Source organism: Spodoptera frugiperda, chromosome 11 (genome assembly GCF_023101765.2).
Source record: "Spodoptera frugiperda isolate SF20-4 chromosome 11, AGI-APGP_CSIRO_Sfru_2.0, whole genome shotgun sequence".
Lineage (NCBI taxonomy): Eukaryota > Metazoa > Arthropoda > Insecta > Lepidoptera > Noctuidae > Spodoptera > Spodoptera frugiperda.
In genome coordinates, this window is record NC_064222.1 from 9,299,476 (window position 1) to 9,313,419 (window position 13,944).

The following is a 13,944-nucleotide window of genomic DNA, read 5'->3' on the forward strand; positions in this document are numbered from 1 at the left end:
CTTGAGTTCACGTGACATAAAAAGGAAATCTATTTATTATTGCAGATCATAATCTATTCCTGTTCCAAATTTTATCTTGATCCCTTCAGCCGTTTTGACGTGAAGGAGCATCAAACATATAAACTTTCACATTTATTATATTAAGGATAGTATAATATTTAGGATGTAGAATTATAATTAATTATAAACTTGTTTATTTCTAGAGCTAACACCCGATTAAAAACAATAATGAAATTGTAAACTTATAAACAATATTAAATATTTTTATCGTAATTATAATTTAATTTTAATCACATTTTTTATCCAACAACAATAACGTTATTGTAATTTATAAACAATCAACAAAATTACAGAATCATTATTTTTATTTTATAATAAAAAAAAACCTTGAAAATTTATTCACACGCTTTATATCCATTAACTTTAGCATCGACAAGTCAAAACTCGGTCGCGTGTCCATTGCATTGGACGTGTTGTAAATTTAATTTAAAAAAATATTGTTTTATTTATTTTTTTGTTATAAATATTTTGTTTATTTCATTTTCGCGGCAGTGATTTTTTAATTACAAAAATATTATTTGTTATTAAATTGTGATCTTGGAGTTTACTTGTGATCTACAAAGGTACTTTTTTTAGTTTTTTGTTTTTATTTTTTTTTGTTATTTTACATGGTAATTTTTTATTATTATGTATGTGGTATGATTATTATTTATATGGACTAGGCGAACTAGGTATATGAAAAAAAAATTGTAAGTTATATCAAATTCTATAATTACTTTTAAAATAATTAAATTTAAATTTAAATATACTTTATGTAATACAGTATTTTAGCTTCAAAACTCAAAGTCTATAATTATATATATTTGAATTACTACTAGGTACCCTACATTTGCTTCCTCTATGTCTCTTGCAACACTTTCTAATATTGCCAAACGCGATAATATTCTTTGGATTGAGGATATGTGAGGCAATAGTATCGATAGTGTTTATAAAATACCTACAAAATAAGAAAAACAAAGAGATTTTATATAACTCCGGAAATAATGTATAAACTCCGGTAATCCTACTAAAATAATAAATGCGTTAGTTGGCATGCTTGTTTGTTACATACGTGAAAACGTTTAACAAACATACAAGTTTACATAAACACGACACCCAGAGGCGAAACCACTATTTGTGGATCACACATAAAGTTGCTTCGTCCGGGTAACGAACTCGCTACACGCTGCACGGCTGCCGGTTACCCAGCCACAATGCCAACCGTGCAGTCAAACACTCATCAAACAAAAATGTATAAACTAATTGATAGATAAACAAAGTTGCGTATTCGCGCCGATTATCCGAGGACCGAGACCAAACCTGAGTATTCGCGTACCGTGATTGTTTTTAAATCTGGCATACAGGTAAAAGTTAAGATTTCATCTAGACTCAAGCTTGACCTATGGCAATGGTAGACCTGTTATTATATCATCTCATAAATAATGAATGTCTAGATAAAGAGACATATTGGCGTAACTTAATCAAAGTAAGACTATTTGATACTTAAGTAAAAGTAACTGTAGAACGTGAGTTTTGAGTTCTAATCTCGATCAGAAAAGGTTTTTGAACTTAACATGCACGTTAATTCTGACGAGGAAAGTATAAATAAATATTAGAATATCGGTTGTATAAAATTCTTAGTCCTTAAAAGAAACATGTACACTAGTTGTACCAAGGTACGTATCTATACAACAAAAAAATAAAAGAAAAGAAAGGACGAGTGGGGAAAAGAAAAGAAAAGGGAGTACATAACGCATTGATTGCACGGTTGGCACGGTGGCTGGGCAGCCGGCTGCAGCGCAACGTGTAGCGGGTACGATTTCCGTACGGAGTAACTCTTTGTGTGATCTACAAATTGTTGTTTCGGGTCTAGGTGTCATGTGTCTGTGAAGTTGTATATTTTAAACGCATCTACGACATAGAAAAAAACCTAGTGTGATGTGGTAATACGTATATATTTGCTATGCTAATAGGATTCAAATTACAGCAGATAAACAAATAAAAACAAGGTGCAAAAAACATATAAATGGCAAACCAAACAAACGTTCAACCTTATTACATAATGATACATAATCTAAAATATTATAATAATATATTGATTAGGATTACAGGAAAACCTTGTTGCAAACCTTGTTAATATTGATATATTATAGTATTTTGGCAATGGACTTATTTAAATATATTTAATATGCTAAATGGCATTGCACCTAAAATCGTGAGATGATGTTAATCCTTTATCCTCTTGGAAATTAAATATAGTAAATATAATACTAGTTTGTTCTAAGGTCATCAAATGCATAGTGTGATTAGTTAGTCGTATGCATTTTTAAACAGACAACAAATTTTAGAGTTGTCGAATATTTTATAATAATGTCAAGGGATAGTCAAGTTTCGTCAAAACAACAGCATCATAGGAAACCGATATCAATTAATGCTTTAGTTGTATTTCGATTGAATAGTAGGATTGCTTTGGCCTCTCTTTAGTAGCCCACAATGCATTTTTTACTTTTTTATGGTATAAGCCGGTAAACAAGCTGACGGATCACCTGATGGTAAGCAATCGCCGCTGCCCATGGACACCCGAAACACTAAAGGCGTTTTATGTGCATTACCGGCTTTTTGGTGATAAGGAATTTAAGGGTTGTTGGGGGTAACCTCACTTAAACAACGCAACAACGTTGTGTGTCACGTCGATTTTCTTTGAGGCCGTAGTATCACTCCGTTCGAGCCGGATCATTCGTGCCGAAGCATGGGAGTGGCAGTGTGGGAGTGTGGGAGAGCCCACACTTAAAACTCCTCTGGTGTTGAGGGTATTCATAGAAAGCGATGATTACTGCACGGCTTAAACTAAAGAAGCGTGAATTAAAAGGAGCGAATCCATGTTGCAACGTTGCAGCCAGTCTAGAAATATGTATATAATATTTCTATCACTTATTACATCGTTTTGTCTAAAAATACTTTTTTTAATATTCGATAAACAAAACCAGTTTTATTGCATCAGTATTCTAAAGACTGATTCCATTGTTATATAACATATAACTTAATTATATGTACCGGTATTCAAGATATAGTATGTTTAGCAACTTATATAAATTAGGTAATCAAACCATCGAATGGTTGCCATTGCCAGCATACGTAATTAGCGAGCAATGGTGTACCGGTTAAATTACTGAGTCAAGCATAGTACTCCGGGGCTTGACCTTTTATTTGTGAGGCTGGGGGAAAATCATCCAATGACTTCTCCCGCCTTGGGCGAGGCGAGAGGGAGTGTCAGACTCTTACTGACTAAAAACCACCCTGTTCCTACTTCTGCCCTTCGAGCCGGATCCCCGGTAAACCCGCTAGGTAGTCCGCAGCTCCGGATCAGGCATTAAGCCCTACTGGGCCCCATCTGTGGTGGTCTGATGGCTCTTTGAGGCGCGCACAGAACGCGACGCGCCGCACGCACGGGTCTGGTTCTGGTCGGGCGGCGAACTACCCTTGCGCGCCGTCCGCAGGCCCGCATTTACGGTGGCCGGAGATCGTCCCGCGATCCCCGACGAAATACATGCTACCTGAGTTTTTAAAATTGTATGCAATATATTTGCTACGTTTGTCACCACCTTTGTCTTGTTCACAAGACCAAAAAGTGATGGTCAGTTAAACAGTGAGTTGGTATAATTATATTAATTTGTTTTAATACATATGGTTATAATGTTAATATTATTTACCTACGACATAAAGACGTCAATTTCGTGAGAATTCACATAATCTGATTGTAATACATAGTTATAATTGTTATTGTTATTGTGTAACACGAAAGACTTTTTTATATGTAAAAATTATTCAAAATATAATTACATAATGTGAGTATTTTTCGAAAAAAATAATTGAGTTTTATTTAACTACTAACAAATCCATTGTATTTTTTTTTTGTTTTTACTACTGAGAAAAAAACTATTAATAGTCAGTCCGGTACAAATAATTTAAAAAAAGACAATAAAACTACCTATATACATAAGTTTCAAAAAATAATTATGTAACATTAACTAAATGTAAATGTTTCAAAGAGTATCCTTCCTTAAAATATTTTGTATTAACGAAACTTAAAACATGAAAAGTAGGTAAATTGGTAAAAAAAATATTGTATATAAAGGAACTACAATTATAAAAAAACGAGATGAATTATGAAAAACGAGTTATGTGACTAATAACACAACAATATTTATTTAAATAATTATTTTTTAATATAACCTAAATATTATGTTCAATCCATAATCATAATGTAAATTGTAATTGAAAACGAATTACCAACAATTACAAAAGACGGTTATTATACCAAAAATATCTCAAACAGATGGACATAATCCGAAACTCTCCGAATGATTGACGACGAAAACTTCTAAGCACATAATAAAACATAATTAATAAGAGTAATTTTAATTAATTAGTGATATACAGCATCTTAATCTCGGTCAATTTATTTATATATTCGAAGTCAGGCCAAATTGGTTCATTAGAAAGACCTTTTTTAATTAATTTATATTTAGTACTGTGAATGTGATTATTTTAGGCTTGTCATAAATGAATGAATGGATTGTCTGTAAAATATATAAATAGGAGGAGGGAAATCATCTAATGAGTTTTCCCTCTTTAGGCAAGGCCAGGAGTTTCAGACTTTTACTGACTAAAAACCACCCCGTTTCTACTCCTGCTTTTCGATCCCCAGTAACACGCTAGGCAGTTCACAGCTCCGGACTTAGAGCTGATGCCTGATCCGGAGCTGCAGATTATCTGGCGGGTTTTCTGGGGCTCCGGCTCAAAATCCAGCAGTGAAAACAGGGTGGTTTTTAGTTAGTAGGAGTCTAGCTTTCCCTGTTGCTTCGAAAGGGCAGGCAGGAGTGGTAATTAGATCCCACTCAAAAAAAGCATTGGGAATGTGGTTTTCGACATTCTCAGTAATATATTATTATTATTTTTCATTAAATTCTTCTCCTAATCCGATTTGATCGCAACAAATAATCCGAATCTATTTCTTAATATTGCACTAAGTACATTATAATATTATTTTATATTTGTTCACAGATGTCGATGGATGAGATGCATCCAATGTTTCCTTACACCAAGGAAGACGTGCAGGAGATCAGGAAGGAACTGGGGCTGAAGGAGAGCACCATTGAGGGAGACATCGATGCTATCATCGACTGGTTCCAGAAACAACCACATCTGGCTGAAGCTGGTATAGGTGAGAATCATAATTTTATTATATTCATCTCATTAAATACTTATTTTTATAAATGCAATAGTTTGTGAAGGAATTATTGTGTTTATTTGTTACTCAATACGTCATAACGGCTAAAGGGATCGAGGTGAAATTTAGGATAGGGGTAGTGTTTTTTACATTTGATGGGTCGTATGGCCGCTATCTCGCTTGATTGTAAGTGATGATGCGGCCTACGATGGAGCACGTCTGCCCATAAGCAACCTATTCACTTGGGCTTTGAAGACACCCAGGTTATACCCATCAGGAAACACTGACTCCGGCAAAGAATTCCACTCCCTGGCAGAAACTAGTGGTGCTTATCTAAGAGAATGCCTTTTCATTATTGAAAAGGTAGACAGAGGTGCAAATAGATACAATGTAACACCCTTAAGCTACTATGAGTCATACGCGAAAGGCGTGCGCTTATTGCTAAATACCGGATACCGTACAAGTCGTAATTTAATATGCTATTAACTAAAATATTTACTCGACTTAAGGATCAAAAATTCAGCAACGCAACGCACGCCTTTTATTTCCGAAGGGGTAGGCAAAGGTGCACATTACGGCACGCAATGCCACTATACAATATACACCCACTTTTCACCATTTGTGTTATAAGCCCCATGCATTAGGGGGTGAGCTTATTACCATATACTGGGTACAATTCCAGATTAGGCGGTACCACTGAGAATTCTTCGAAAAACCAAATGAATGCCCAGTAATACTTTGCCCGACCCGGAAATCGAACCCCTTGTCGCCATTGCGACCACTCGACCAATAAGGCAGTAAAAAAATTCAGCTTTTATAATATAAAAGCTATTTGTCGTTCTTTGACCTACGAATGACATAATAATATGAGCTTGTATCAGGTCTAAAATTGAAAAAAAATAGGAGGTGTGTTTAATTAATATTTCATTAATTGTCTAAGTCAACATAATAATAATTACGTAAAGTTTTTATTTTAGCTAAAAAAAAACAATACAAATACAAATTCTAAGTAATATTTCCCACGTATTTGACGTTCATACGCTTTTATAGAGAAAAAAAAAAACTCATTAAGTTACTTGAGGACTTCATTTTTAATATAATTAAACATTTTGTTTAAGTGCTAATGTATTTTTCTTTACTTAATGTACAAAATAATACATTGCGTAGGTCATTAATTTAAAAAAAAATGGGTAAATGAACGTCGTAGTTATTCGTTTTAAAAATACGTACCTGATACACCAGATAATCTATACATAGTATAAAACAAAGTCGCCCATTTTGTCTGTAGTCCCTTCGTATGCATAAAACTTTAAAACTACGCAACGGATTTTGATGCGGTTTTCACTAATAGAAAGAGTATTTTCTCCGACAGGTTTTTATATATAATTGAAATACATTGAAACTATATTAGCTGAGTTATAGCGATTTATGTCCAAGAAGTCAGAAAAAAATCTAATTGAAGATTGCATTTGTGCGTGCGCCGCTTATACCGTTGGATACAAGTAAGAACAATGTATAGCAAAAACATTGGTCTTTATTAGTTCTACAAAAAAGTCCGCGATGACATATATCCAGCTTTTTTATTTAAGTCACAAAAACTACTTTTCTGTATTAAAAAAACATTTAATTCGTTGGGTGATGTTTAACTGGTGATATAACCAATAATACATATATCCTTATCATAATAAGTAAGTTCATCATCACGAGCATTTAATTTAGATTATTTTTGCAGTTTACAGTGTGTTATTTAGACATATAGTTTAGGAGATATCACGATATTAGTATTGCGGCACGGTACGGGCCGGCCGCGGCGGCGGGGGCAGCGTCCCTATAAATAATATTAAAAAGTAGGTACTACGACTTTGATCTATACATATAAGACAAAATCTGTACATTACTTAAATATTTTTTCCAAAAACTGATAGGGGGGGCGATCAAAGAAGAGTCACAGAAACCAAAAAACATTTTAATATTTTAAAGGTCGGTTAAGGGAAAGAGAAGTTATTGTGAATTGAAAATTAGTATCCAATATGTGTTGGTGCGTTGACTGTATTTGTCGAAGTAGCGGGATACACGCAAACGAAGTTGCGCGGGTCAGCTAGTAATACATATTATAATAACAATAAAATCTATATTCGCCGAAATATGGTACAAAAAAGGTGGTAACAGTAATTATGTAGCTAAGCATATTTCGTCTTCAGTAGGCATGCAACAACTTATATATTAGTAACACCAAAGTATAGGGTTACTAACACAGGTTACTAAAAATAAAACTACAGACGACAAACACAACTGACTGCACGGTAGGCGCGGTGACTGGGCAAAAAGCTTCCGTACAACGTTGTAGCGGGTTCGATTCCTGTACGGAGCAACTCTTTAGTGATCCACAAATTGTTGTTTTGTTGGTCTGAGTGGCATGTGAACTTGTATGTTTGTAAACGCACCCACGACACAGCAGAAAATTATAGAGTAGGGCAACGTTCCTAATAAAAAAAAACTAACTAAATAACAGAGTCATATATTATTAATATTTCTAATTATTTTCTTTTAATTCCAGAAAGACCGTTCGTGGAAAGAATGCTGATTGTAGCCAAAGGGTCAATGGAGAAGGCAAAGAGAAGAATAGACAACTACTACAGATATAGACTGCTAGCGCCAGAGATCATACAGAATAGAGAGAAGGTTCTATCTGACTCACAGGATCTTTGGAGTTCATAGTAAGTACTAGCTGATGCGGACTTTGTGACTTCATTTTCTAAAATAAAATGTAGCCTATAAGTTACTTCTTAATACATCAGCTAAAAGTCAGATAAAAATCGTCCTAGCCATTTTGAGGAAGATTGGCTTCCCAGATCCCCGATTCCCCAACGACCCTTTAATTACTAACCCCCAAAAGACTGGCAACGCACTTGTAACGTCACTGGTGTTTCAAGTGTCCACGGGCGGCGACGATTGCTTACATGTTACAATTAGGTGATACGTCAGCTCGTTTACCGGCTGTGTACCATAAAATAAAACTTTTTTCTATAGAAATATACGAGTATAATTGTGATTCACAACCGGTATACAACAGCGTGGCTGTCCCACATAAGACGTAAGATTATGATGACGTAGCGACGCGACGGTCAACACGAGGCCAATAAAATTAACGATTACAACACACCTAATGTCATCCTATTATCGCACGTGTTTATAAATGATTAGCCAACTCTTTGTAAAAGTCAAAGTCAAAATTATTAGAGTACACAATCGAAAAGCGATGGTGTTTTTGTCATACCGGTTGTAGTAATCACTGGCCTTATGGCACCATCGTCGATTATTTATTTTATTTTTGTGAAGTTAATATCTTGTTTTGCCTGCAATATCTTGTAACAGAGCATCTGACACTGTTTTTCACCCCTTGCTCAAGGCGGCAGAAGTCATAGAATAATGTTTCCGCCTCAAAAAATACACCAGAGGCGTTTACAAGTGCGTTGCCGATCCTTTGGTATTTAGAAATTTAAGGATTGTTGGGGAATTGGGGATTTGGAAGATTAGAGAATTGGACCTCCGGTAACCTCACTCACACGACTAAATGTAACGCAAACGTTGTTTCACGTCAGTTTTCTACAAGGTATCACGGCGGTCGAGCCGGTTCACTCGTACCGAAGCATGGCTCCCACACTAAATACCTTTTACTCAACGAACTCTTAGGAAACTGATTCGTATGCTATAATTTATTGGTTGCAATCCAGCCTTCACGGTGCATGAATTCAAGTTACTATAGTACCAAGCGTTGGTCAATGCCCTATTAACTTAGATTCTAAGTTACTAGTTAGTGTTTACGTACTAAAATACTATTTACTAGTTTAGTACTTACCTAGTTTTATGTATAGTATTTTATGTTTTATAAAGTTGCAAAACGTTAGCTTACAATTTAATGTGGAAAGACTAGAAAGGCCGTGCATGGCGGTTAACGATTAACGATACCTTGCAATATTTATTGGGGAAAATTACCGCGCTTAAAATTTGAAGTAACGAATAAGGGGTTTTTCCAGCAGATATATCCTATGTTAGCTACATGCTATGAAGATGAAATTGCTAGGTTGTGAAACTATGTGACCGTGACAATTTCCACTAATACTAAGCTATGTTGCTGTGCGAGTAAGATGCGTAGCTCGAGTATGTGATGTATCGATAGTAGGGAAGCCATTCATAGCACACATCCACGCACCTTTCCATAAAAAAGCTTAGCTATTGATGCGTTCTACGGATGCGTGCTATGGATGCGTGCTATGGATGCGTGTTATGGATTATGGCTTCCCTATTATCGAAGCATCGAATTCTCGAGCTCCGTATCTTCCTCGCACAGCTACATACTTATTATCAGTAGAAACTGTCACATAGTTTCACAGCTTAGCTATTACATTAGCCATATAGCATATCTCTAGTGAAAAAGCGCTTTTAAACTCCCTAATTAAGTATCATATTATTCAATTAACATTTGAAGTAAAAAAAACAAAATGAGTACCTGCTTCAACTGACGTTGATGATTCTGAGATTATTTGATTTATTAAGATGTTATTGTTTTTATTATATTATGTTAAACTGAGAACAATAGTCATGACGTCAATTGTTGTGAAATTTACTTTTTTTCTTAAAAGACGTACCTAACTAAAATAATGCTCAATAATAGTCACATCAACCTATGTTTAACCAATATAAACTGGCCGTCGAATGTGCGAAAGGATCATACAAAGCGAGACCATAATAAACTGGTTTTGTATAACTTGACGTGTATGTCAAGTAGTCGTGGGATTTTATTTGGAACTGGTTCAGAAATTTTGGTTTAAGATTTAAAAAAATATGTCTTTGAACTTGTCATAGGGTCTATTGTTTAGCCTTTTTGTAGTACATGTTACACACACTTAATTGCTTTGACTTTATCATTGAGCAATTTGATATGTCAAATTAGCTACGGAAGTCATTTTGTTTTTTATACACAATAATAACACAAGTGTTAACTCTTTCTAGCTTAAGCTTTTAACTGCCATCAGAAAACTGTTGAAGGCAAATCCTCCACTAACGCAGGTCACCGGTGACCTACGTGACAGTTAACGTGTTAAGCATGTTGTCATAAGTTTTTCTTCCAGTATTTATTTAATTTTCACACACACACTCACACAACGTCACGCCTTTTATCCCCGAAGGGTAGGCAGAGGTGCACATGCACATTACGGCACGTAATGCCGCTATACAATGTACACCCACTTTTCACCAATTGTGTTATAAGTCCAATGTAATAGGGGTGAGCCTATTGCCATATCCTGGACACAATTCCAGACTCCGTGCTACTACCGAGAAATTTTCTAAAATTCGAAAAAAACCCAGTAATACTTTGCCCGACCCTGGAATCGAACCCGAGACCTCTTGTTCGGCAGTCGCACTTGAGACCACTCGACCAACGAGGCAGTCATTTAATTATCATATTTTTATATATTATTTTTTCTTAATTCCAGCCTGCAGCTGTCGATGCCCAAGATGTATAAATGCAACAGAGTGTCAGTGTTTCAACTCCTCAGCCCTGACCCGAGTGCCTTCTCCTGTGAAGCTTTCCTTAGGAATACTTTCATGGTAATTTTAATTTTTTGTTATAATTTGTTACTATTTGTGATAGATGACAGAAGTTGCACATAGACGATCGACGAATTAATCAACGGATGACGTCATAAATCCTATATCGCATATATGCAATTTAAATGCGAATAAACATGGATAGAAAATCCCAACGAACAAGAGTAGGGCAGGACCTGCCACGACAGACACGATCACTTCTCCTCTTTTTCTGATTTTAGGAAACTTTACTCTATATTCCTTAAAGTTTAATTAATCGAATGTTTCGAAGAGTTTGTCTAGCCTGAGATATGCTTTTTGATTCTCACTTTACCATTTTTTATTTGTCTCACCTGTCTTCTGTTAGATAGACAGAGTCAAAGAACAGCTACATGACACCATTCTAACATATCTCTTTCACATTAACTACACTACATCAACCTCTGTCATGCAAGTTGAACCCTCAGGTTGAGTTAAGTATTATATTGTTGTGCTCGGTGCATAATTTAAATTGTAATAGTTGTACCTGTCATAAACTGCATAGCAATCGGTAATCAAGCTACTACACCAACCATTATACACATCTGATCCGGAGCTGCAGACTACCTAGCGAGGTTACCGGGGCTCCGGCTCGAAAAGTAGGAGTAGGAACGTTGGTTATTAGTCAGTAAGAGTCTGACACTCCATCTTGCCTCACCCAAGGCGGGAGAAGTCATTAGATCCCCCCTTACGAAAAAAAGGGAGAAGTCAAGTCGTCTTGTCTAAGGAGGGTGAAGTCATTGGATACTTTTCCACCCTTAAAAACATTATACACATATCATCAACAATGTCACTAAGATTTTTTGAACAACTTTTCGTCTTATATTTCAGCTCGGTGACGTTAGAATGAAACACGATTATTTCCTTGGTGATATTTGGATTGTGGATATGAAACACGCCACCTTCTCCCATCTCCTCAGATTGAACCCAACCCTGATGCAGAAAGCCGCACACTTGTTCCATGTAAGTTGGAAATAATTATTATATTTTTCTGCTTAATCGCGTAATTATTTGACGAGGAACTCGACTAGTTTCAAGCCCAGCTTATTCAGGAGCAGCATTCCGCGACACACGACACGGCGTGTCGTGGGTGTGTTTATTAACATACAAGTTCACATACATGTGACACAGACCTAAAACAACAATTTGTGGTCCACATAAAGAGTTGGTCCATGCGGGAACCGGCCTTTTACACGTTGCACGGCAGTCGGCTGCCCAGTCACCGCACCAACTGTGCACTCAAAATGACTGTATAAACTTCAACACTCTTACTAAACATAACAAATCTCTTAATAAAGAGACAACACATAGTTCAATAGAGGATTTCGACGGGTTTTGGTGTTATATGTACAAAAATATATCGTAGTCTTAACTTCTTCCTTTTTTGCAAAGCAATTGATAGTCGATCAAGCTAATATCCCCCTCTTCAAATTCCAGGAAGGTCTTGGTCTTCGCATCCACTCCATCCATGTCCTGAACGCCAACAGCCTGCTGCAACACCTCGTCAGCTTCATGAGGCAGTTCTTCAGTCCCAAGATCATTGACCGCGTGATTGTACACGAGTCTCTAGATGCCCTGCACATGAGCCTACCTAAACGGTATCTGCCGAAAGACTATGGCGGTGACGAACCTGCTTTGGCTGAGTTTAGAGGTAAGAATCTTACTAATCCTATTTATAATATAAATGCGAAAGTTTGTATGTTTGTTTATTTGTTACTCCTCCATGTCAAAATGGTTGAAAGGACGACGAAATTTAGGGCAGAGGTAGATTATGGTCTAGGATAACAACATAAGCCACTTTGTATCCCACGATAATGCTGACAAAGCCGCTGGAAGAGGCTAGTTATAAACTTAATAACTATATTTCTTACTATATACTATTAAATTTTACTCTCTGTGTTTCTGACCGTTTGAATGTGATCAAAGGAATCTGAGTTTTATCGGGACACATTTAGTGTATAATTTGTAATGAATTAGAGAACAGCAGGTTTTACCATCAGGTTCTGATTTATTAATCATATTTAGAAACGCCTACTAAGTTAGCTTAGCAATTACACCTAACAGATATATCATTTTAAAAATATAATTTGTTATTATCTCTGATATGGCTGGACTGATTTTAACGGGCCTTTTATTGACACACACACGTCACAACTTATATCCCCAAAGTGGTAGGCAGAGGTGCACTTTACGGCACGTAATGTAGCTATACAATGTACACCCACATTTCACCACTTGTGTTATAGGTCTCATGTAATAGGGGGTGAGCCTATTGCCATGTACCGTGCACAATTCCAGACTCTACACTACTGACAAGAAATTTTCGAAAATATATTTTAACTGTTTCAACTGTTAATAACCCTTTTCTCCCATTCCCAGATAAATATGAGAAAGAGATAAGAAGCACAGTGACAAAGCAGTTCCTTATAAGCTCCATGAAGATGGTTTCCAATGAGAAGAAACGCCCGAACTCCGACATCAACGAAGAATACTTGGCTGGATCCTTCAGGAAATTAGATTTCGATTGATTAATTAATTATTATGATATTTAATGGTCTTTAATTATATTAATGTTAATTAAGTGTAGCTATTAATTATTATTATTATACTGTTTAATATATTGATTTTATACTTATGGTTTTGGCATTTTTATTACATTGGTGTGATTTTTAGTTAACACTTCATGCCTTATGGATCAATTAATGTAATGTATGAAAAAAATCATGTAATAATTATTATCGTGAGACATAAAAAAATAAATAAAAATGAAGGTTTAATCGCCAGAACTGAGAAAGGCTCTATGATTTTCGAGTCACAGAGGGTCTCTTCTCTCGGCTAATTAGAGCGTATTTATATATTGTTATACAATAAAACCCAGCACATATAATTATTCCGGAGCTGCAGAGTACCTAGTGGTATTACCGGGGCTCCAGCTCGAAGAGAAGGAGTAGGAACGGAGTAAGTAGTTTTTAGTCATTAAGAGTCTGACACTCCCTTTCGCCTCGCTCAAGGTGGAAGAAGCCATTAAAAAAAGCACGCATAAA

General features: G+C 35.8%; 1 protein-coding gene across 1 annotated transcript; it reads left to right on the plus strand.

Moving 5' to 3' along the window:
* Window positions 1-443: 443 nt before the first annotated feature.
* Window positions 444-13,535, plus strand: LOC118274766 (alpha-tocopherol transfer protein-like). The gene is made up of 7 exons (XM_050696754.1): window positions 444-623; window positions 5,104-5,263; window positions 7,827-7,986; window positions 10,768-10,882; window positions 11,732-11,863; window positions 12,338-12,551; window positions 13,280-13,535. Exons 2-7 carry the CDS (start codon window positions 5,104-5,106, stop codon window positions 13,426-13,428), a joined length of 930 nt encoding a protein of 309 aa, XP_050552711.1. The 5' UTR covers window positions 444-623; the 3' UTR covers window positions 13,429-13,535.
* Window positions 13,536-13,944: the final 409 nt, after the last annotated feature.

Bases quoted from the DNA above. Each gene is read 5' to 3' on its own strand.
- LOC118274766 (XM_050696754.1), top strand. From the start codon at position 5,104: ATGTCGATGGATGAGATGCATCCAATGTTTCCTTACACCAAGGAAGAC. The intron at 10,883-11,731 runs GTAATTTTAATT...CTTATATTTCAG, and splicing joins TCCTTAGGAATACTTTCATG to CTCGGTGACGTTAGAATGAA. The intron at 11,864-12,337 runs GTAAGTTGGAAA...TTCAAATTCCAG, and splicing joins AAGCCGCACACTTGTTCCAT to GAAGGTCTTGGTCTTCGCAT.